The sequence below is a fragment of the Aythya ferina genome (assembly GCF_964211825.1).
Source record: "Aythya ferina genome assembly, chromosome: 17".
NCBI lineage: Eukaryota > Metazoa > Chordata > Aves > Anseriformes > Anatidae > Aythya > Aythya ferina.
Genome location: NC_140316.1, coordinates 12,439,636 through 12,463,245, shown reverse-complemented (window position 1 = coordinate 12,463,245; position 23,610 = coordinate 12,439,636). Strand labels below are relative to the sequence as shown.

At 46.6% G+C, this 23,610-nt stretch overlaps 1 protein-coding gene across 1 annotated transcript; it reads right to left on the bottom strand.

Annotated features, from left to right (window-relative positions):
- Positions 1–5: 5 nt before the first annotated feature.
- On the bottom strand, positions 6–23,056 carry LOC311446273 (coiled-coil domain-containing protein 92-like; the record flags this gene model as incomplete). The annotated part of the gene is made up of 5 exons (XM_084539242.1): positions 22,928–23,056; positions 16,748–16,895; positions 2,087–2,233; positions 1,685–1,726; positions 6–637 (listed from the first exon to the last, which is right to left on the bottom strand). Coding segments are annotated over exons 2-5 (840 nt in total), but the record flags the coding sequence as incomplete, so codon positions are not given.
- Between the last annotated feature and the right edge of the window lie 554 nt (positions 23,057–23,610).

Below are 23,610 nucleotides of genomic sequence, written 5' to 3'. Positions count from 1 at the left end.
TTGTGTGGCTTCTCTCGGGCTGGACTGTGTGATTCACCGGATGCTCGATCTGAAGCAATTGGTGGAATAACCAACGGCCTCTCCTTGATAAGGTGGACCTCTGCCGTTTCTCTGGCCAACAAAAACGGAGTGGGATCAGGCATGGCATCCACAGGCTCTCTTAGCAGCAGCTTCCGGCTATCCGATCCTATTCTGTAGGCCTCTTCAAACTCAGGGTTGAGTGGTGTTGACAGGCTCTTCTTCATTCTGCGTCGTGGAGTCTCAGGCAGTTTGTCTTTGGGAGGGGCTGGCTTATAGTTGGACAACACTGGACTGCCAGAAGGGGTCCCCTCTGAAGTCCCACTGGAACTCAGCAGCTTCTTCTTAGTAGCGTGCAGTTGAGAAGTTAAATAAGCAATAGTGCTTGCTCTCTGCTCCAGTTCACTTGACAGCATATTGAGCTTATGGCTTTTCATTTTTAGCTCTTCCAAATACTTCTTTTCTCTTTCTTTAATAGTGTTTTCCAGCACCATTATCATTGCATTCTTTTGTTCCAGTTCTTTCAATAATTCATTGTTTTCAGCCTCTTTGCTTTTCAGTTGAGCTTCAAGATCTTCACACTTTCTTTTGAGTTCATCACTTCTTGAACTACCATTTTCTAGAAGAACAGGAAAATCAGAAGTGTTTCAAGTTAATGATAGTCATTAAGTAAAACAGTGGAGCAGGGTTCCTTTTGACAATTCAAACCCGTAAGACCCCAAAGGCTAACTTGTGCAAATGCTGTAAGAATCACTTTATCTTCAGAAGCACTGGGATGGCTCTTACAGAAGAGATGAAGAGCTACTGCCACTCACCACAGTTTAAAAGAAAGCTGTTGACACCAAGTAAAGATGCTTCACGCATTGAGGTAAATGGGGATTACAGAAACCATGCTTGCTATACTTGCTCAGAATTAGAGCCATTTTGCAAACTGGCTGGTCATTAAGAGGCTCTTCTCTCACAGCAAGCACCACGGTGGCTGGTGAGCAGGCCGGAACAGCTGTCCCAGCTCACCAGGAAGACATGCCCAGGCTTTAGCTTTGGTCCCCCATGGACAGCTGAAGCCTGTGACTGTAGGCAGAGATGTTCCTCTTCACAGTTGTAGAAGTCTCTCTGGGGATGAGGTGTCTGAGCCTGGCTGCCTCCTTTTCACAAGAACACGCCACCCTGTACACCAGGGGATCTTGCACTGTGGGCATGCCCTACAGGCTGACCCCATCTCTGCACCTGTTCCCTCACAGCACACATGGGGCATGTGGGGTGATTTTGTCACTCTTTAGTTTTTACAGCTGGACAGCTTTCCAACTGTTCAGCAGGGACCTTCAGCCCCAAATTCTCCAATAACAAGCACTCTAGTCACAGAACTTTCAACTATATATTGTTAGACATTGTCCCCTCCACAGTGGACAATGTCCATGTCTGTCACAGCACCAACACACCGGCATTACTAACAGACCACCTACTCTAAAAATAAATATGGTTATTTACTCCATAAATAATCATAACTCTGGAAAGTAGAAAGCTCCTCTTGTATCTTTTGAATCTGTAGAGTCAACATCCCATATGCAAAATATTCTCAGCTACTTGTAATGGAGAAAGTAAAACATTAAGATACATGAGGCAGTTTAACATGAACAGTAAACGAAAAATGTTAGGTATTCCTTACCTGAAAAATCTGAAGTCTTTACAGTCAGCTCATAGGTTAAATCTGAAGAGGAAAAAAAGTTGTTTAGCTTTCTTTGTTAGAACAACAACAAATAAACCACTTGGTGAGCATGTTTACAGTAACAGGAGATCCACTGCAAAAGATCAAATCTGTAAAACAAACAAACAAACAAAAACACAAAACAACCCAGCCACAGAACAATCCCATGACAGTTTTTTTTTTTAAAAAGGCAGATCTTTGCTTACTGACCACACTGTCATGCCCTGAAATACACACACCCTAACTATACCCCAATGGGGGGCTCTGTTGCAGAGGCTTCACTGCTAAAATAGGAAACAGTTACCCCATTCTTGTGAAGAGAGTCAAGCACTGACCCAGCGTATCAGCACGCTTTCTAGTTACCTGTGCAGTGCTGCTGCAGGCGTCGAATCTCCGCGTGCAGGCCTTTCAGTGTGTTGGCATGCTCTCGCTGGAGAAAGAGTAGATTCTTCTGGGCACTGTGTAGCTGGTTCTCCAGGTTTGAAGTTGCCATCCTGGCATGCAGTCGCTCTGTCAGTAAACAGATGTAGAACGGTAACACGCAGTTATCTTGTGGATATAAAGATCCTCACTACAACAAGAATCAACAGAAATAATTGAATTATACTATTAACAAACTGATATGCAAGCAAGCAAATGCCCCAGAAGTGCAAGTGTTTTTCTGTTTCATGACTGTTTCATTGAGTAGTGCTCTTGGTTCATAGAAAGCCTAATTTAACTCCAGGCCAGAGCAGCACAGGGAACTCTTTGTTTGGAGTTAACACATTTAAAGGATTAACTTCAGACAAAGTCACTAATCTTGTTACAAGATATAAGTGGAGTTCTGAGAAATGGGCTAGTATGTCCCTCTGTCTGGTTGGGTGTTCTCCATGTACCTCCTGGGTTACAGGACTCATTAACATCTCTGGACAATAAAGAGGAAGAAAGGACTAAACTACATCATCACTAAAGAGAAATGCAAAGTAAGGAGCCCTTAACACGCAGCTGAGCCCAGCAGTGTGCATGCATGTGGCTGCTCAGGGGCACCTTAGCTGAGAAGTGCACACTGGAAGGGGGAGGAGAGCGCTCTGGCTGCTGCTGCATTTCAGCTGCACTACAGCACGGACGCTGGCCCCATGGCACTGCAGCCTGGTGTCCCACACAGGCCCCAGTGACACTGCAGTGAGGCTGTGGAAAAGCACAATGTCCCATTTAAAGACAAAACAAGCAGATATTTGTTGCTGAGGTTATGAGTAAAAGGAAAACTCTTACACCACTGGGGTTTCCTCGCAGAGCAGTCTCATAAAACTAGGCCCCTGGCCACAGCAGCACTCAGATTCAAATAAAGGCAGAAATGGTTTGCAGTGCGATGCTGAGAAGCATCTTTGAAGACCCCTGCTGTGTTACTACTGCTCCTTGTAAGGCAACAATGGTTTTAAAACATTGTATACCCACAGGCCAAACAACAGAGAAACACCTGTCTAGTAGAACTGGAGACACAGACTCACAAATGAATTCTCTGATAAAAGGTGTAAGTGCCTCCTCATACAAGGTGCAGCCAGATGCTTCCCTGGGGCTCCCTCTGTGACATCTGAAGAGTACCTGGTGAGCTGCGGTGGCAGGATGACACTCCAGAGGAGCATGGACAGGAGTTACCAGGTCCCTGGTGAATCTAATCAGTCTGTCATGACACTATTTTCTTCATTGTCCTGCTTCCTAGGGAAATTTAACTCTAAAACAAGTACACTAATGTGTGGGTAGTTAGGGTCTGGCGGCTGACAACACTAATGAAAAAGTGCAGAGATGACAGCATGCCACCCTCCTGCAGCACAAAATCACTCAGCACAAAATCCTTCTAGTTGCTCTTGAACTTCACAGTATGACCATTGCTGCTCTCTGTGTACATAGGGTGCTGTAACATGAGCAGCACTGCTACAGCGAGGGCACACAATGCTGCTCCACCTACAGCTGTTTTGCAGAGGCTGCTGGATCTACCCGAAAAGAAGGTTTGAGAAACATATGCCCTCAATTCCTCCACATTGCTAGATTTCTCCTTTCTTTAGCAAGGAATCTGTCAAGCTTGGGAAGCCTTCTCCTCAGACAGCCCAAGAGTGTAAGGACAGCACAAAAACAGGTGGGCAGACAAATTTGAGAGCCAGGCTGGTGGGAGGGGGAGTAGCTCATGCTGGATGGGAATCGCCCAGGCCGTGCTGGGGGAAATGCCAAATTTTCAGGGTGCCGCAGAGGACAGCTGCTGACCTGCTCCCAGGAGCGAGGAGGAGAGGGCTCCCAGGCGCCCTGTGGCGCCCTGCACACAGCTGCTGCTGGTGCCCACCATCCAACAAGGAGACGGGACCGACAAAGCCGCTACCATGCTGTGTCAGACGCTGCTGTTGCACAAGGAGCATTAGCTTTGTCATTTCAATACTAAGGGTAAATTGAGTTATTGGTGTAGCTTTGTAAAAGCAATTCCAGCTTTTAGATTGCAAAGATAAGACTCAGGACTCTCACCATCTGCAATGGCATTACAGCTACAGACTGTAATTGTGGGATCACGTTGTGCAAGAGATGGACCTTAATTCTGTCCCCTGGCTACCTCGCAGGCAGCCTTAAGTGGTTCATATTGCTAGGTAAAACATTTCCCATTGGGCTCTTTTGGTATGTAGTTTTGTGACAAAGATTTGATTCTACAAGTTTAAAGTTAGTAGAACATACAGAGGACACAACATTCATTTGTCAGTCCTTAAGATAACACAGACTCATTTTAATTTTATATCTTTCATCCCAAAGATGTAACCCAGGGAACATGCAAATGACCACAAAGAAACACCAGAGACAGAGCCTTGATAAAACATTTGAAAATTAAAAATGTATGTATATACACACACACAATCTTCTTGGCTTTATGCGTAACCATAACTGACATCATCAATGACTTATTCCTACCACAGAAACATATATTTGACTGTCAAAAAATAAAGTGAGGGTGTAAAAGACTTTCACGGAATTGATTTCTATGCAAGAGGCAAAACAGAGCTTTCAGTTACTTTATAACGAAGATGAAAGATCAGGTTCAGTGCTCAAGAAGAACGAGGGAAACAGTGCCAACGTGCTTTATTGTGTGGAACTGGTCAGTTTGCAATCAACACAATTAAGAAAGAAGCAAGGTACAGATCAAAAATACTCTCAAAAGAGGTTTCTGGGTTGGCTAAATATGAAGTAACCTCAGTCATGCGTGCAGGCTCCTGTGCAGCCACTACATGAGAGCGCCTCGCTGAGCTGGGACTGCTTTCTGCCCTTCAGCACGGGGACGCACTGGGAGCCCCATGGCCAGCCCAGGAACCTCTCGTGCTGCAGCCTCAGCTGGTGCCTCATGGTCACAGCAGTTACCACGGGCACTGTTAGTTTAAAGGATCGTTGATGCTTTTGCTGTTACATTTTCAAAGTGACATCATCCTGTCCGCAAAGCTGACTATATACAGAAGCTACTGAATCATCCAATTTTGTAAGTGATCATAAGAGTATTATTGACAGTATGACAGCAGAACAAAACCTGCTTCAGAGTCCATTCCCTCAACACAGCTGGAGCTGAGACTGCATGGTACACTGAGGCTCAGAAGGATTTTTACTAAGAAATGTATTTTCTAAAAAACATGAAGTACTGACAGTGCTATGTGACAGAACGGTCTACATATAATGTCCTGGAACCTTTCCCATCCCACTTGTTACTAATCACTTACAGGCTTTATGCTTCTAACTATAAACCCAACAGAAGAAGTCTTCATCACCAGCAACAAACTTTGATATGAAACGTTCATAACTCAATTATTGCAAATAAATGCATTTTTAAACTAGTTTTGCTCGTTCTCGCATTCAGAGCAAGGCTGTCACTGTTAATGCCTTCAATTATTTTTTCATCTTCATCTCTTCCACGCTAAAGATCACACTAAGATTACCTCATCTGAATAAAAACAAATCAGAGGCAGGCTAGTTTTATGGGTTTGGGAAGAAAAAAACCAAACTATCAGCACCAGAGCATCACCTCCCCTGCAGCACCGGTACGTGATCAGTGAGAGCAGTTCCATCAATCCACCAGGAGTTTTAGCTACAGCCCCTCCACGGTAAGTCGGTCCTCCCTCCTCTGAGGATGAAGGACCAGAGGACTGGCGACTTGCAGGCCTTCTGCAACCCTCCGAGGCTTTCCTTCCTCACTGCAGCCTTGCAGTCTGCCTGTCCTCTCCTTCAGCCATTGCAGTGGCTGTCTAGGAAAGGGAAGGCCACTGTGGTAAAGTCACAGTTTCCACAGAGTTCATGGGCAGCAGCTTCAATCCAGTCCCCATTCAGCCCTGCCCTGTCACGTCTTCGTACACAGCACATAAAACACAGCGCAATCCTGTACTCAGGAACAGGTGAAACTACCACGGGAGCAGGGAAGATGTTTTGCAGAGACAGTCACTATACAAAGCCACTTATGCTGAGAAACCTGCTTCAGCTACACAAATTAGTATTCATAAGCATATACTCCAAGACACTATTCACTTTATAGCTATTTTACACCAAATTTAAAACACAAACCTAGGCCTATTATTAAAGCCTGGGATCTGGATAAAATAGATTTCTACTGAATCTGCCAACTGAGTTCATTAATATTAAAAATATTTTAGTTTATTTTTCTTCCCTTATTTGTGCATCAGAAATTTCCTTGTGAGTTTACCTGCAAATACATTCACATTCTCAGATACCAAGGGATCACATGCATTTCACCCACCTCTTGTTTTTCCCTGTAGGAACTTTTTAGCCAGCACCTAACCAGAAAGCTGGCCAAACTACCAAAGCAGAAGCCAGCCACAGAGAAAATATCTCCCTAGAATAGCATCCAGTCCTTTTATGTCCCTAGAGATAATACAACCGAACTGGACAAAAGGTAACTGAAAACACGGATAGATGTGCATTAGGTCAGGCAAACCTAGCCAACTGATACGTTTTGGGGCAAGTTTACCAAACAGACCATGTTAGAAGATCTAACATAGCACTAAGAGGAAGGAAAAAGCCTCCTGACACGACATCCCAGAACAGCACTCCTGAGAGCTGGGAGCTCCAAAAGCTGGACAGCACTGGTGCTCCCCCCGAGGAACCTAACACATTACACACTATGCTACATACAGAAAAACCTACAATTCATGCCTCTAACACCACCCTATTTATGCTGCTTGCATGGCTTGTTCCAAATTCTTCAGCTCTGTCAATGGAGTTTTATTTTTTTGCTTTGCTGGTGCAGCTTGTCATTTTGGAATCGTTTACTATCCTAAAAGTACTGCCGAGCAGACTGATTGCGGAGTAATTCCTCAGTAAAAGCAATCGATACAAAGGACTTAACTTCCCTACTGAGAATACTGGCTGGCACCACTGTTTAAAGACTACTCTGGCTACGGCCTACTCCACTTACTCCAAGCTCCCTAACAATTGTTAACCCCCTGTTTTGTGGTACCACACGTAGCCACAAATCACATCCAACAACTGGTCTCATGGGCAGCTGAGATCTTACAGAAACGACTATCAGTCTTCAGAATCTACTCAGGTACGTTCCTGTTGGAGTTTCTAAGAGGAAATCCTATAAAGCAGTTCCGGGATTGCAATAAGCTCATTACATCTCCTGCTCTTCCAAGCCTTAAGGAATGTGAAGCCATGGATATGATTACAATTAAAAAGCACAGGATAGATATGAGAAATGCAGACGTCACCCAAGTCCTCTGTAAGAGCCAGATGAGCAATCTTTACTCTCATTATGGAAATCAGCAGGACAGATTTCAGAGCAGCTAAGGCAATGCTGGGAAGAAAGCTGTAACCGCATACCGCAGAGTAGTTTGGGCTCTATGGTTTTTCTTCCCTCTCTGGTCTCCAATGCAAGTTTTTTTTTTTTTTTTTTTTGTGTGTGCGTTTCTTTTTAAATGCTTGCTTTGTTCTTACACAAAAGGGACTGTGAAACACAGAGCTAGGCAAACTCCAACTAGGAATGCATCTGTCACTTGATAAGGTTGATAAAACATTAAAAGGGGCATCACAGTATTCAACACTGCACTGGTAACACACCTGGTTCACAGGAAGACCAGCATTAAAACCAATTTCCAACCTGTCACAGTTGCAAAGCTTTATCTGTATGATGTGCTGCATTCCACCCTTAAACATACAGTATTTCTCATTTCTTGACCACTACAAAACATTTCTAGATATAGCTAGAGATTTAGATCCGGAGACATCCCCCCAAGCAGTGGATTTAGAATTTGTTATGAATACAGTCTGGGAGAGCAAACTGAATGAAGCAGCTCTCCTTCAGAAATGTGAAGTGCAACACTACTCCCCGCTGCACCTGAGTCCTCATCTTCTCTTTACTATGGGAAGGTAATTGAATGTTCTTGTAAGCTCACCCTAAAAAGGAACTGTTCCACCTCTTTCCTGAGTGCGTGTTCCCTTAAAAAGGGAAAAAACGTCTTATATTTAAAATAAAAAGAAAGAAACAAGAGCTTACAATATCCAACATCATCACATGCTCACCATAAACAACTGCTAACATTTTAACAGCCAAATCCTACCTTGTAGATGATGAACAGGCTCCAGGCCTTTTCTGATCTCAATTATTTGGATAGAGTTCAAAATATTTCAATGAAATGAGTGTAATTTTCTGGCTCTGTATTATTAGGTGCCAGCGCACAACATCAGAGCATATCCATACCTCGCTGCAAGATAAGAAGAGGGAGATGATAATCTATGATTTTAGACACGGTCTAAAGGAATCTACTGCAACAAATCCCAACTGACCACAATTATTTAACATTTTCATTCCTGTTTGGGATCCACTGAACAAAACAGAAAACAGAACAATCTCCTTCAAAAGAGATGGGGCAATTATCACCTGGAAAACCAACCACTTCAGCTCCCTGCCAACAAATATCCAAGTCTTTTTTGGAGACACATTTGGGCAGGCCAGCCTCTCCCTCTAAACTGGTATCTAGCTGTTGCCCCCTCAAAATGTGACAAAAACTGCCAGAACACTTTTTGCATGCTATACAAAATACAATTTCAAGAACTAATTAAGGACATGGGTTCTCTTGGAAGAACCTTGTAAGTGACAGTCCCCATTTTACAGGCTGCCACTGACCTGACCAAATATTGCTCAGTACTGTAAGCTCTAATGATAAAATGCCCAACTGCCGGACACTTAGCTGTTCTTTGCTTAGATCAGCTCTCCCATCTCTAGAGACTTATGCCATCCGAAAAGTGTTTGGTCAGCTTGTTTCGAAGGACACGCAGAGAAAGCCTGCAGTCTCCACAGCCAACTCGAGGGCTTTGCTGAGTGGCCTTCTGCTCAGACATTTCCTTTACCCGCACAGCTGACCCAGTACGACTGCATGTCCACCGACATAGATCCAGCAGCACATCCCAAAGACAGTCTGCTACGCAGGAGCAGATGTATGACCCCCTCCCCACCCCACTGTGCATCAGAACAGACCACGTTCACTAGCTAGCAGCTCTTGAAGTTCACCCTGCCTTTCAGACTACACACTAGGCCATTGCAGCCACCTTCAGTATGCAGCTCAGCTTGTAGCAACAACTCCGGACACTATTCCTGTGAGTCTGTGCCAACGTCTATCAGTTCTTATCGCATCTAGCTGTGGTCCCAGGACGCTGTTCTCACGCCCTTTTAGTTTATGTCTTTAAAGCCAGACAAAATTAGTTCTTTCCTGGAGACAGCTGAAGGCAAAGATGAAATGTGCCACCCCCCTCCTAGAAGAAGGATGACTGTTTTCTCAGCACCCCTTCTATTTCTAACACTTTTTGATGTTGTTTCACTGGGTAGATTTTCCACCCCGTTTCTTCTTCATTTTGTGATTAGGGATTCTGCAGACTCTTTACAGGGAATCTCTGAATATCCCTGAGGAAGCAGAGTTTTAATATTTTAGTAAAAAGAATAAAATTTTGTTACTGTAACAGCAGTGGGCATGGCAGCAGGAAGAATAATTAAGAGGACACATCTCTGGTAGCAACGCTTTCATTCCTCCAGATGCCTTAACCTAACAGGCTGGTGGTGCAGGAACCACCGACTGCTTACATGCTGCCCTGTGTGAAGCCATGAGGACTGACAGGGACAACAAACACAGTTCCCGTCCTTGAGACCGCACCACCCTGGGGCCGTCACAGTGGAAGGAGGCTAAAAATAAGCCAACGGTAAGACCGCTGGTATGCCAGAGACTGGAAGAGAATCACATTGAAGTGAAGCGGTCCTGCAGCGGCATTTTAGACCTGCGTATTTTCCAACTGTTGCCAAGGTATCCCAACACTATGGCAACCGATGCTATGGCTGTCAAGAAGAAAGGGCTTATTCTGGCAGAAAACACTGGAAATGACTAAAGTTGGGCATTAGGGAAATGGGGAAGGCATCACCTAAGTAGCACCAATTACTTCAAAAACAATACTCTTCTTTAACGATGATTTTTTTTTTTTTAAGTTATATTAAAACCCCTCATGAGTAAAGGGGTAATTTAGCAGAACTGGCAGGCTCTCATCAGTAGCTCCTGATGAGTGGATTTTCTATTTTATTCACCCCTTCATTCATCCCGGGAAGGAAGGAGTTTGTCACTTTAATACAGCCTCCATCAAAGCTTTCACAAATTGCACCACAATCACAACTGGATAATATTGGAAATATATAATATTGGAAAGAAACATACTGCTCTTTCTACTAAAGCCAGTTTCTTTTGCAAGAAGGGCAACGAAAAGGAAGTTAGTCTCCAATTCCCCTCAACACTAACATAATATCAGTGTTACACATAAGAATGACTCTGATCCTATTACTTTCACAGTCATTAAGTTCTCCGGCTTCAGTTAAAGCTAAATCAGGCCTTCACCTTGTATAGCACCTGTGGGAGGCGTAGAAGGGTATGTTAAGTACAACTCCAAACTTACGCTTAGAAATTATACCGTGATGGAAAAGTCATTTTTTTTCCTTATGAACACAACTTTGTGCTATCTTTTGAGTTCACTCTCTATGACCAGTAAGCGACGTGTGAATCACAGAAAGAAGTCACAGAAGATGTATGTGTGTCATTTTAAAATGTCCCAGTTCTAAAGGCTTAATGAAATGCCAACCAAAGCAATTATTATGGCTGGTTTCACATAAGTGACTTCTTTTTTTCCCCTCCCACTTAGTAGAAAAATAACCTGCCACGATGCAGATGTGCAATTGTTCAGCTATCCAGACTAGCCACGACTTTGCCTCACAGCTTCCACTCAGATATACCGAGCAAGTTCACTGCCACGTTTGTGAAATGCTCCAAATCCACCTTCCCCCGGACTGTCTAGTGCTGCAGGCTGGGGAATTGGTCCCACTGACACAGAGCCACCTTCCCACTGACTGGTTTTCACTGAGGGATTCACAGTGCAGCCACCTGAAGGGGAAAATGGGTGAGCGGAGTAGGTGAGTGGGATGGGCACAAGTGCCTCCTGAGGCAGCAGTGCCAGCTCCTAGCACTGCCCTGAACTCGAGCTCCCACTGCGAGGACAGCAGAGGGCATGATTTTCAGAGTTCACCCAGGATGAGGAGTGTCAAGAGAACTGGCTGGATCCTGCTGCAGAGCACAGCTACTTGAACTGCTCTGCAGAATAAAACAACATTTTTCCAGGCAAGTTGAACAGGCTGAGGAGTTTGTTTGTTCTCTAAAGCATTCTGTGACAGTCGTTTCCTAAGGCATCGATTTGATTGTTTGAGAACAATCAAACAGATGAAAATTACTCTCCATTTTGCTGAAGTAAAGGTTTTGAGAGCTGCTGCTGACAGGAACCTAGGGGCAGTGATTACCTATGTCTAAGTTCTCCCCTTAAAAAAGTACAAGATTTTTTATTAAATAATATGATGCTGAGACCGAGGTACCTTGTACTCTTACCTACATAACCCAGGTACCTGGAAGACAGCAAAGCTAACAGAGCCTGAATCAAGTTTTCATGAGGAACGGAAAGCAAACAAGCACATATACTTGTGTTACAAAGGAAACCTGCCACTAATGACATCATTCAGGCTTTTTCCACACAGACACCCCCTACGTGCGACACCTCTGCCCCACAGCGGTGTGATCGATGGCACCTTGTGTGCCCTCCCTCTGGGCACCGCCTCGAATTACCAGGAGCTACCTTCCCTGGTGAACCTTCAGCCTTTCTACAGGCAGGCACTTGTGGGAAAGGAATTTGCAGGTGGCTTCGCGCTGTTTCACATGTCCCTGAATTAGAGAGAATGAGGAAACAAGTGGTAGAAACAAAAACTCGAGCAAGGTTTAGATAAAAGTAAATTGGCTACAGTGTTAAAGATGAGCTTTGGGCATTGGCCACTTGCTGGCTGGCTCAAGGCGCGTGTCTGAGGGTCTCTAACCAACTGTATGACAGATTCGGGCGTGAGGACAGCGCGTGGGGCTATGGGGAAAGTAAATGTAGTAGTGAAAAAGGGCAATAAATGTCTCCTGTTCAAGAGCTATCAGAAGTCTGTGTCTTGCATCCCTTCAGCACTGTTCTATTTGGGTGGAAGTCATGAAAAGATCCAGTTTTCAGTCAAGCAATACTTTTAAATAACTTTGATCTTGAATCCTGGCTCTTACACACATAATTAAGACTGACAAGCAGCGAGATATTTTAATGATATTTTCAAGTAACACCCCAAGTTTTCCTAGGAGTGAAATGAGAATAAACGTGCTCCTCAACAGCAGGAAGGAAAGGGATCCAAATAAAAGGCTTTTTTTTTTTTTTTTTAAGAAAATAAAAAGACTATTTTAAAACCAGCTTGCAGATATTCCAATACACTCAGAATACATTATTTTCAGAAAAGATTTGCCACATCTCTAACTTCTTGTAGCATGTAAATGTACTGCTCCCGTTTATAATACCATGCTCCTTCATATCATCAAGGGAAACAAGCTGATGCAGCATCCCCAGACAATGTTACTGATCCCATGGAGATAATGACCAACACCCATTATCAGACTGCTGGACAGCTTCACTTAGAAGAAAACAGTTTTGCTATCATTTAAAAATGAACACCAACAGATCAGGCACACGCTCACTGAAGATACTACAACCAGATATATGAAGGATACTGGCTCTCAGAGAAGTGCAGGAATCGGAGACAAGGTGCAGCAGGCAGCACCTGAACACCAACACTCAAACCCGGCTCTCCAAAATACAGCATTCATCATCTTCAGCTGCTCTTTCAGGTGGTGCGTTAGACACACGCACACAAAAGGAGCTGGGAGTGTTCTGGCATGCTGCGGATGCAAAGGGAAGCCAGGCTCTGATGACAGCCTCCTGCTTGAACAAAGGGCAAGCACTGCGCTCGGGCTCCACCCTGGCGCTCAGCACCACGTCTCCAAGGGACAGGACCAGCGCTGCCACAGCCCGGCCTGCCCACGCTGCTGGCAGCTGCACAGCACCAGCTGACTGCAGCATGCTTCCACTGCTGACAGCGTGGAAGCAGAAATAAGGCACACAAACCTGTGCTTTTCTACATCTCACAGCCACTCCAAGCACACACAATGTTTTATTGTATGCTGCAGAAAACTGACATGAACAAAGCTGCAGACAGCCAGACCACAGATGGTTCATGCAACTGCCTTTTCTCAACACCAACACCCTTAGGTCTTTCTTTTCTCAGCCTGTGACTTTGTTTTTCAAACAACCAGCTGCAGGAAAACAAGGAAGATCTATGCACTTGTCTACTCCGACTACCCCTATTTCCCCTAAAGCACAACAGCAAGCTACCCGACACAGGGATTTCTTCAGTAAGTTGCTGCCCGTTAAAAACCCACTGCTGTTAGTTACTAACAGACGCATTTACACAGATACACAAATCCATAGTGTCACTTGTTACTTGTCACCAAAAAGATCTCAAGCATTATGAACTATTTCAGAAAGATGTTTACAATTTGCTACGTTTTTTTTTTTTTTTTACTACAAAAAATGAGGTGAAACATGAACTTGAGCAAAAAATGGATTACATAACAGCATTCTGTTTACACAAGTAAGCATTGCAATACATTGTGAATCTTGAGAATATAATCTTGAGGATTTTGCAATTTTAAAACACAATTTCTTAACCCATGGAAAAGCAATAACACACTTAGAAATCAGTGCCTAATGGTATTAAAGGCAAACTAGTTTGTACACAGTAAAGTAGAAGGGCTACAGTTGTACTAATGTTCCAAAAATATTTTACCATACGTTATGCTTCACATTCTGCAATAATAGGACCAGGGAGTTTTTCTTCTCCCTGCTGCTGTTAAAGGACCCACTAACGTGGCAGATGTGAACAAACAAATATATTGCCCTTAATGCCTACAGCCCCTTGAATTAGGGCATATGGAAGAAGAGCTTGATTTTTGTAATTAGAATGATAAAGAATATACATTTTAAATACATTTAAAAATAATTTAGAAACCTTAGAAGTATGCAATTATACCTGGAATCTTAAGTAAAGGAAAGAGCTTTATGGAATGAAATAAGATTGCTATTTCTGAGTTTACAGCAACCGCTGGACCTAAAACTGCATTGAGCATTTGGACTGGTCACGAGGCCTTTGTCTTTTCTAAGGTGATAGGGGTGGAAACTTTACAGATACACAAAGCAGAAGTATGGCAATAGGATGAAAACAAACAGTTATGCATCGGTTCAGACAATTTTCTAATATATTTCTACATATTATATAATCAATATTTTCTGCTTAAGCAGATGATACTTTCCTCTGTTACAGCCCTTTTTCACGAAAAATCACTGCTGGAACCTCAGCACAACATTCACATAATTACAAGTCTTTTATTATCTGCTTAAAAAACGCTAGCTTTAAATAAATCAAAAAGTGATGCTCAATTCAAGAGCACGAACGTCTGTTTTTGTTTAAGAGCATAAACATCCAGCTTCCCTCAGAGGTTCAGTCACAATAAAGCACTACGGAATTACATTTGCTAACGAGCAAGTTATACAGAAAAAAATGCACTGCATTTAGTCTTATCTGTTTATTTATTTATTACGTTAAGGAGCATAGTTTATATTGCCAAAGCCTCAATAAAGCCTTTTAAGCTTGAGCATCTTACCACCGAGGCAAAGCCAACAAGTACCCTGGGTGCCTCCTGTGCACCTGCAATGCAGATCAAAACGGCCAATTCCACCCTCCAAGGCCGCCTCGGCGTCTGGGCTTTCATTCACCTCCACGGGCTCGGCTCTGCCCAGTTTTGCTGCCCAGCTCCCACCCTGCTGCTGTCACCCCCGGAGGCAGCGCCCCTCCTTCCTTCCTCCCGTGTCCCACCCCAGGTCTCGGGTGGCAGAGCCTCCCCGCAGCTGGCAGCTCTCCACGTCCGATGTCGCGCCGCATTTCTTTGCTGCCAGGCGTTCCCTCGGGAGGAACCCGCTCGCCTCAGCCCAGGGTCGCTCCCCACCCACCTGCTCCTGCCTTAACCGGCACAAGGGCAGCGCTAAGGCCGCCAAGCAAAACCCGGGGCGGGGGGCGGCAGCGCCGGCGGGGCCGAGCTGCGTTTTCCAGACAGGGAGAGAAAAACGGGGGCGGCTCCCCGGGGCCGGGGACACCCAGACCGAGGTCCCCGGCCAGCAAGGAGCCGGCAGCCGCCCTCCTCCTCCTCCTCCTCCCCTCAGGAACACGAAGCGGGGCTGCCCAGCCCCCGGCCAACCCCCCCCGCTCCGCTCCTCTCCTCTCCTCACCTCACCGCCGCCGCCCCCGCCCCGGAGCCGCCTCACAAAGGCCGGGGGGGTCCCCTCAGCCCCTCACGACAGCGGGGGACGACGACGACAACGCGGAGCCGTTGGGGCCGCATCCCCTCAGCCGCAGCCCCACGGCCCCGCCACCCCCCACCTCCGGCCGCCCCTCACCTGCCTTCGGCCCCTCGGCGGCCGGCAGCGCTCAGCCCTCAGCCGCGGCTCATGGCGCCCGCCGGAGCCCCGCGGGGCCGGCGCTCACCGGCGGCGGTGACGGGGGGAGGGATACGAAGGGGGGGGGGGGGGGACACGGACGGGGCCGGGGGCGGCGGCGGCGCAGGCGCAGGTGCGGTTGCGGCAGCCCGGCCCGGCGCTATGGCAACGGGGGGGGGGGGGGCAGCGGCCGTTACCGCGTTCCCGCCCACGGAATGTGGGGGGGGGGGGCGGGTGGGGGGGGGGGGCGGGTGAGGGGGGGACCTGGCCGCGCGCTGAGGAGCGGGAAGCGCGCGCGGGGGGCGGGAAGCGCGCGGCGGCTGCGGGGGGCTCGCGCGCGTGGCTGCAGCGCGGAGCGCGCGCACGGCGCGTGTGCAGCCCGCGGGCGGGAACGCGGGGCCGCGCGTGTTGCAGCGCTGTGGCGGGGGGATAAAGGGAGAGCAGCCGAGTTTGGGGGATTTTTGTGCCGATTTTTTTTTTTTTTTTTTTTTTTTTTTTTTTTGCTCCCGGCCGCACGTGTGTGCGCTTTGCTGCAGGGTATCTGAAATAGGCACAGCTGCATCTGGACTGCTGCATGGGTGTGCTGCTGGGGGTGGCTCTGCGCTCCGTGCGCACCTCTGCACGTGCACCGTGTTTGTGTGCTGCTTTCTGCACCGACACGTGCACGCGAGCTGCACTCACACCAGCTGGGCACATCCTGGATGCGCAGCCCTGGATGTCTGTGCATCTGTGTTGGCTGCACGAAGCCACGTGAGATGAGGCCGAGTAACACAATCACATTTCTGTCTGCTCATACGAGTTCACGTGAGCATCAACAGACGCCCAGAATCCCCCGCACCCAACAAACACAGTGAGGTTGGGGCAGTCGGGGACTTGGCCATCACCAGGATGTTGCCCCTGTGAACGCACAGGGAGAGCTGAAGCTTCGCCTTGCACGCAGATTGTGGCTTTTCTGTGTTTGTAATGGAAATAAAATACTTCATTATGGGGGACTTCAGAATGAAGACATAGAAACTGGATGATGTTCTAAGGAAAAAGAAACATGCCCAACACAGGCTGGGTATATTTCAATATATGCATTTCAAAACTTACCCCAAACCAACCTGAGCATGAAGCAGCAAGCTGATGGGTCTATGGCTCCTTAGCATGATTCAGTTGCACATAAACAAATGGAGGATGATCTACGTGTGCTTTGCACCATGCGGCTCCTGGAGCTGGGGGAAATGCAGCACAACATCGCCTAGAGGGAAATATTTTCCAGAAGGCTTATTAGTTCTTAGTTAGCAAAGCTAAAACCAAAAATAAAGGATAAGTTTTAAATGGATAAGCGTTAAGTGGGAATCTAGGCGTGAAACGACGAGCAGAGAGGAGGCTGTGCAGGGATGCACAGGAACCGGCTGGCAAGGTCAGGCAGAGCTGAACAAGCCCTCTCCCACTCGTGGATTTCCTTCCATTTTATCTCAGATCCATCCAGCTTTTTATATAAAACAGGCCGTAACAGGGTGGACTCTTAATTTAGGATCCTGTTAGGTGATGAAGGAATGGTCTGAGGAGCTGATTCACTTAGGACTCGTGCCAGGAGAGAAATGCATTTTGCTGTTTGACTCATCCTGGCAGGGAAGATGGGAGGATGTTAAATTCAATATGGGTCCTTAATAACCTAACACAGATGAAGGAACCCCCCAGCCGTGTTGCTGGACAGAAACTGCTTTTTATGAACTGCCCTTGGGAGTGTGACGTTCAGACAAGAGAAAGAGATGCCTGCAGCCCAACAGTGTGTTGGAAACAAAAGGACAAAAGCACAGATATTTAGAAATGAACTAGAAATAGTGCTTAACAGTGCAATTTTTTTTCTGAAGTTTTCAGTTCTGTGAGGTTTCAGCCTGCAAACGTCACCCCAGTTTGTGGCTCTGCTTCAGCAGCTGCATTGGCTGCCAGGTGAGTGGCATGCTGAGCTGCCCCACTTTCGTGTTCAAAACGGGAATATCTTGGTTGTGCAGGGTGCTGCCAGCTTGGTAATTAACGTGCCATGAATATCTGCAGAGCTCTTTAAAGTCCTGAAAAAGGGGGTGCTGAGTAGTACAGCTAACTGTGCTCAGTGGCTCCTCCTTGCAGAAGGGGAGGAAGTTCAGGCCCTGACCACAACTCTTGGCCAAGGGTTTTGTCCCCAAAATGCAAATCAACAGGTCAGCAAAGGGTAAATCCAGGCCCTTAAGCTAGGAGTGCCCTCCAGTAAACTCTCCATCAGGGATCACAAAGAGCTGTGACTTGCTGTGCAGCAGTCCTCCAGGCCCTACCTGTGCTGCCTGTGGCCATGCCTCTGGTGTAATTGTCAGTGCTTCCCAATTACAGCTGCCTCTGAAAAACGCAGGCACTCTTTTGAAGACGGGCTCTAAGCAACCACCCCAGGGTCAGATGAGGAAACTGAGATAAATCCCAGATCTGACTCCCATGATTTGACCGGATCAGGAGGAAAATCCAGCAAGCAGCCACCCGATCTGTGGACCTCCGAGTCCTGGCTGTCGGTTCAAAGACCTCTGTCCCTTTATGGCTTATTCAACCACACAGTCAGGCTCTGCAGAGCGGGGAACTCCTTGCAGCAGTGGATTTACCTGGATCTGACGGGATGCAAGCACCTGCAGACTGCCAGTACCCTGCTGCTAAGCGCAGCTTGGCCAGTTTGCCGGGGAGCAGCTGGAGAACCGTGCTGATCCCACACCACGCAGCCCTGCGTGCCCTCTGCAGGCTGGCCAGGCCGTGCTGGAAGCATCTCCAAAGTTTATATATAGAAATAAACCAAGCGGCTGCAAAGCCTGAGCAGGCAGTGTAATGCCCATGCAGGCAGGAGGCTCCCAGCAGTGCCGGCAGCAGCAGGAGCTCTTCTCTGTGCCATGCTGCCTGGGGACAGAGAAAGGGATTGTGTAAGGATGAGTGGAAATCAGTTTGTACTTGGTTGAGGGGCCACGTACACTTTAAAAGGTCCAAGCTAATTAATGGGAGACAAGTGTCAGGGAGAGGTGGGGGCAAGGCTGATGCTGTCCTGTACCTGTCTCAGATGATCCGCCTCCTATCCTGTGCTTTCTGTAGTCTTGGGTTTGCTCTCCAGGCCTTCCTAGGAGTAGGGATAGAGATTTTCCAGGACCTTAGAGGCAGTGTATCTTCCCCCTGTTGCTGTCTATTTGTTTTTTAAGGTGCCCCTCTATTTTCTGTCACTTGCTTTTTTAAAGAGCACAGATTTCAAGGAGAGGAGACAGCAGCAGGCTGCAGGGCTGGAAGCAGAAGGGGTTTGTCACCTCTCCTGGGATGCTGCCTGTGGATGTTGTTTCACTTTGCCATGCATCTGTGACACCAGCACACACTGCTGGCCGTGTTTCGCTTCTGGTGATGCAGATCTAAATCCAGACTCCTCCATTCCCTAAAGCCAAAGGCGTTACCGTTAACTAGATCAGTGTGGCTGAGACGAGAAGCTGGGATTAGCTTCACATTCACCCCGGTGGAAAGAAGATGGTGCTGGAGCAGCTGCCACCCCCTGCACGCAGGCAGCCTGCAGGTTGCATGAGTCCTCTCCTCTTGGCAGCAGGGTGATGCTGGGAGTGGGACGAGGGAAGAAAATTGTGCAGAGCCTCTCCCAGAGCTTGCGGCAGAGCGAGGAACAACAGCTGGGATGAAATTCAACCAAAATGTTAAAATCTGAAGGGTGATGTGATCCCTCCCGAATCCAAAGGGAAGACTCCGAAAATCAGAACCAAATGTACATAAGTGCATGTATGAGACACGTCTATACTAGTCCTCATTTAGTACCTCTGCCATCAGACATCCTATTGGGGAGGCATCGGTGAAAGTACCCCAGCTGTGGCAGTGCCACCGGCCAGGCCAGCGTTCCTCCTGCAGCCCTGTGCTGGAGTGTTGCCTTCGGTTCCTCTGCTGCATCTTAACAACAGCCTCTAAGATAATTAGCCGTCATCAGATGAGATCTGATTTTTAACAAAATGAAGATTAAGAGAAGGGGAAGAAGACTTACTGAATGGCAGGAAAAGTCGGCGTCAGGGAGTGACAACAGTTCTTTTTATCGTCCTCTGGAAAACAGTGCCATGACCAAGGATTTATTTACAGCAGTTGAAAGAAATAAGGGAGGTGCTGCCAGCTCCTTAAGGCAGAGACTGGTTTTAGTTATTGTTGTTTCACCTTTGTTTCCACAGCACTTAGGCCAGCGGGGTTCCTGGTGCGAGACGAAGCCCCCTGCCGCAAAACAAATAGCATCTGATGACAGGGGCTGAAACAGGGGCTCAGACATCTACTGAGGAACAGAACTGGAGAAAGCAGGTGAGGATCCAGGAGGTGCCTGATCCAGGGTTGGAGGATGGGAGCAGGCTGCCGTGAGCCAAGCACATGGCTCTGTGCACAGAGGGAGGCACAACAAGAGATCCTTTTTGCAACATTGCTGCAGCGTGGGTCGCTGTTGGTGAAACAGTGCTGAGCACAGCGTGGTCATCAGCCGGCTCCCGGAGGCAGCACGCTGGGCATCGCTGCCTTAAGCAGTCCTTTGCTCTACAGTGGGATGCTCAGAAGCATCCCTGTTTGTTTTTAGTACAAGAGCGTCATCTCTAAATAGATCTGCCTGGCCTTGCTCTGGAAGTACACGCAGGCAGCTCCCCGCAGCAGCGGGTGGCCAGAAGGGCTTCGCATCCTTGATATCTATCATACATTCACCAGAAAGCTAATTTAGTGCAAGCTGCCCTTATCTCATCCATTAAATGTGCAAGTGAATTGACCAGCTCCCTGATTGGAAAACATTGCTCTAATTGCTGCCTGGGAGAAGGCAGCAGACCCTTGCTGGATCAGGCCCTTATCTGCACTTTACCAAGCACACACTTAGAAAATCCGTTATTTTTCAGCGCTAATTCATGGGGTGGATGTTGGCCAGAATCCTGTGATGGTACAAATCCTAACAATCTCAAAAGCAGTCCCCACCTTTCAATTATACAGGCCTTTCCCAGGGATCTGGGGAGCAAGGGTTCCCATTTCAATTAGAAATGGTGTGATTAGGGCCCAGAACAGCTTTCAAAGCTCTTCAACTACACAGCTGAGCTTAGACAATCCAACCCCAAATGACAAAGGACAAATTGTGAATAGTTTGGAAGTAACAGAAGACCAAACTTTTTTTTTTTTTTTTCCTGGGGCAAAAGATGAACTGTGCCATCTGCATTTTTGTTTCCAAGGCTTTTCCAAAAACAACTAAATAAATAAAATAAAATCTATTCTAAGTGCACAAGCAATCACTGACAGATTTATGTGTGTGTGCCCAGGCTCTGCCTACTGGGTTCTATCACAGATCATCACGATAAAGGCCAGTGACCTCTATGTTCAGGGAGCAAAATACAGACAGAGAACCTTCTCTGTTTTGTCCAACCCACTAGATGTGCTGTAGCTATTACCATGCATTAACTCTCGTCACATACATTTACACACAGACCATGATTGCTTCCTTTCAGGTCAGTGATAAAGCGGCTTTGGAGAAGCAGATTTGCAGTGGGAGATGTACCCTTGGGCCAAAGAATCGTTAAATCATCGGCATCAAGAAACCTACTGCAATGCGACTTGACAGCTGTACGGTGCTAGGCCGGGGCTGTGTTTACTCTAGACTTTTTGCCCTGGCTCACGCTGAGTTTTTTTTTTCTTTTCTCTGAGTAATTTCCCATCATTGCTACCACATGGATTCATTTCCATGGCAGAAGAAGAGACGAGTCACTGAAGCTGTCGATAGCTGAATCAGTACCATCATCTCCGCAGGTCCCGGGGTCAGCAGGCTGATGCCTCCCCCAGCGAGGCAGGCAGGCAGGTGGACAACTCCAGATCCTGGCTGTACCCGAGAACAAAGCCAAGCACAGCAAAAAGTGCTAGCCCAAACAACTGCAGGGGGTCTAGAAACTCCTCCAGCAACCAAACTCTGTGCTTTATAATCCTGCTGATTGCTTCGTGTCCCACTGAATCACCCACTGGCTCCATGCAGTCCCACAGCCAGCCCAAGGTCAGGCTTGTCTTGCACACAACCAGCCCGCTGCTGACACAGCTCCCCCTTGCCTCATCCTAATAAGCAATGCCCACCTTGAAGAGCTTTAAGCCTTGCTGGACAAAGGGTGGGAGGAATACAGCATTCATTTTTGCAGATGGGAGATTCAAGGCATGGAAATATTAAATAACCTGCCAGAGCACACTGGGAAGCTGAGCTACATTGCCTGAGGGCTTGCCTCACATTTTGAGAGAGATGATCTCTATTCCCATGAACGAAACAGGCTTACTGTTAGCTGGGGAAGTACAGATGCCTATAATCTGGTTTGCAAAGAAAATGGGTTTAAATGATCAGGAAACAGCACAAAGATCTGAGCTTGCTTTGGGAACCTAAACCAGCTAAGAGGTGCAGCATCCTGCTTCCGTACAACTCCCGTCTGTGGTCTTCAGGTGAGGAAAAATGAAGGGATTTTGTTTCCTCTATCCTGATGGTGAATGGTAATGACCTGCAAATTGGTGTCATGTGCAGTTTTTGTTTGTTTGTTTGTTTGTTTTCCAGGCAGTAAGACAATTAGGCCTGTTCCACGGTTATAGTTTTGCTCCTTGCATTCAGGAGGGTTTTGTGCTTGCTGCTGGGCAGCACTGCGTGTCTGGGAGCTGTAAAGATGTCTGTGGTTTTACTGCTACACTTTTACAAACCCCAGGTTTGTATTTTTATTATGATTGCTGCTGTGAAGACATTTTAAAAATATTGTGTTTCTCTTTGCTGATGTTCCTCCTGATGTTTCAGAGAGTTGGGAGGTACTGGCAAAACATGCCAGGTGAGCCAGGAGAAACTCCTTCACCCCAACCCCTACAGTCACTAAACTGGGGAGGCACAGGATATTTTCCTTCATTAACATCCTGTTAATAATTATTTATATTAACACATTTCAGCAATTAACATAAATTATCATTATTAAACCACAATACATTTATTATCTTAGCATAAATTAACATAAATTAACATGCTAGTGTGAAGCTGTATCAGAACAGAGCACCGTATGGGATGTTGTTAGCAGCCCAAGATAATGCCATTTTCCCCCAGCCTTCCTTTCTGCTCATCCAAACCTCATGTAAGTACTCCGTTCTTGGGGGTCATGGACAAAGTGCACAGGCATTTAACTGTCACTCTTTCAAACCTGTTTTCAGACTTGGGGGGTTGTGTTTTGGATTAAGTAAATTATATAAAAAGAGGAAATTTCTCCATCCCTTCCCTCTTACCTGAGGTTAATGGTAAACCTGAGATGCAGAGATGCACAAGCATTTGGCTGCTGTAGAGCTGTATCAATTCTCTCTTGTGACTAGCCAGGGGAACTCTGAAACTTCATCATCCTGCCTTGAAGACACAGAATTGTTTCCATTAGCTTGCTTGCTGAAAAGACCAAAAAGGCACGTAGGAACCTGCAGACATGAAACGTGTGGTCAGTGTTGGCTCACATCTTTCTATTGTGTTTGGTTTCAAAGGGCTCCAAAGAACCTGGCAAGTATTAAGGAGTTAGTGATATAGCTGTAAATTACATGGCAGCGTCCTGAAAAGAGCCAGTTTGCAGTATTTGGTAAGAAGAAAGTTAAGCTGCATTTACTGTATAAGCTGTTGCAAACATTCAGCCCTTCTGATCGATAGGATGAGGATGGGAACAGCTTAAGATAGGATATTTTTAGATGCTGGGAGTAATCCTGTATTATTTATTATCAGAGATGGTTTGGTCCAGCCAATGATAATGACAGCGCTGCAGTCGCTGAGTCTCAGCCTTAAATAAAGTATTCATGGATGCCATTAAAACGCTGCTGCTCATGTCCTCAGCAGATTTTGCAGGGATGAGCTCTGAGATAATGCTGGGAGAAAAGGCTGCGTGAGCAAGTGGCAGGAACCCCTAGGGGGTCCAGGCTACTGATTTTCCATC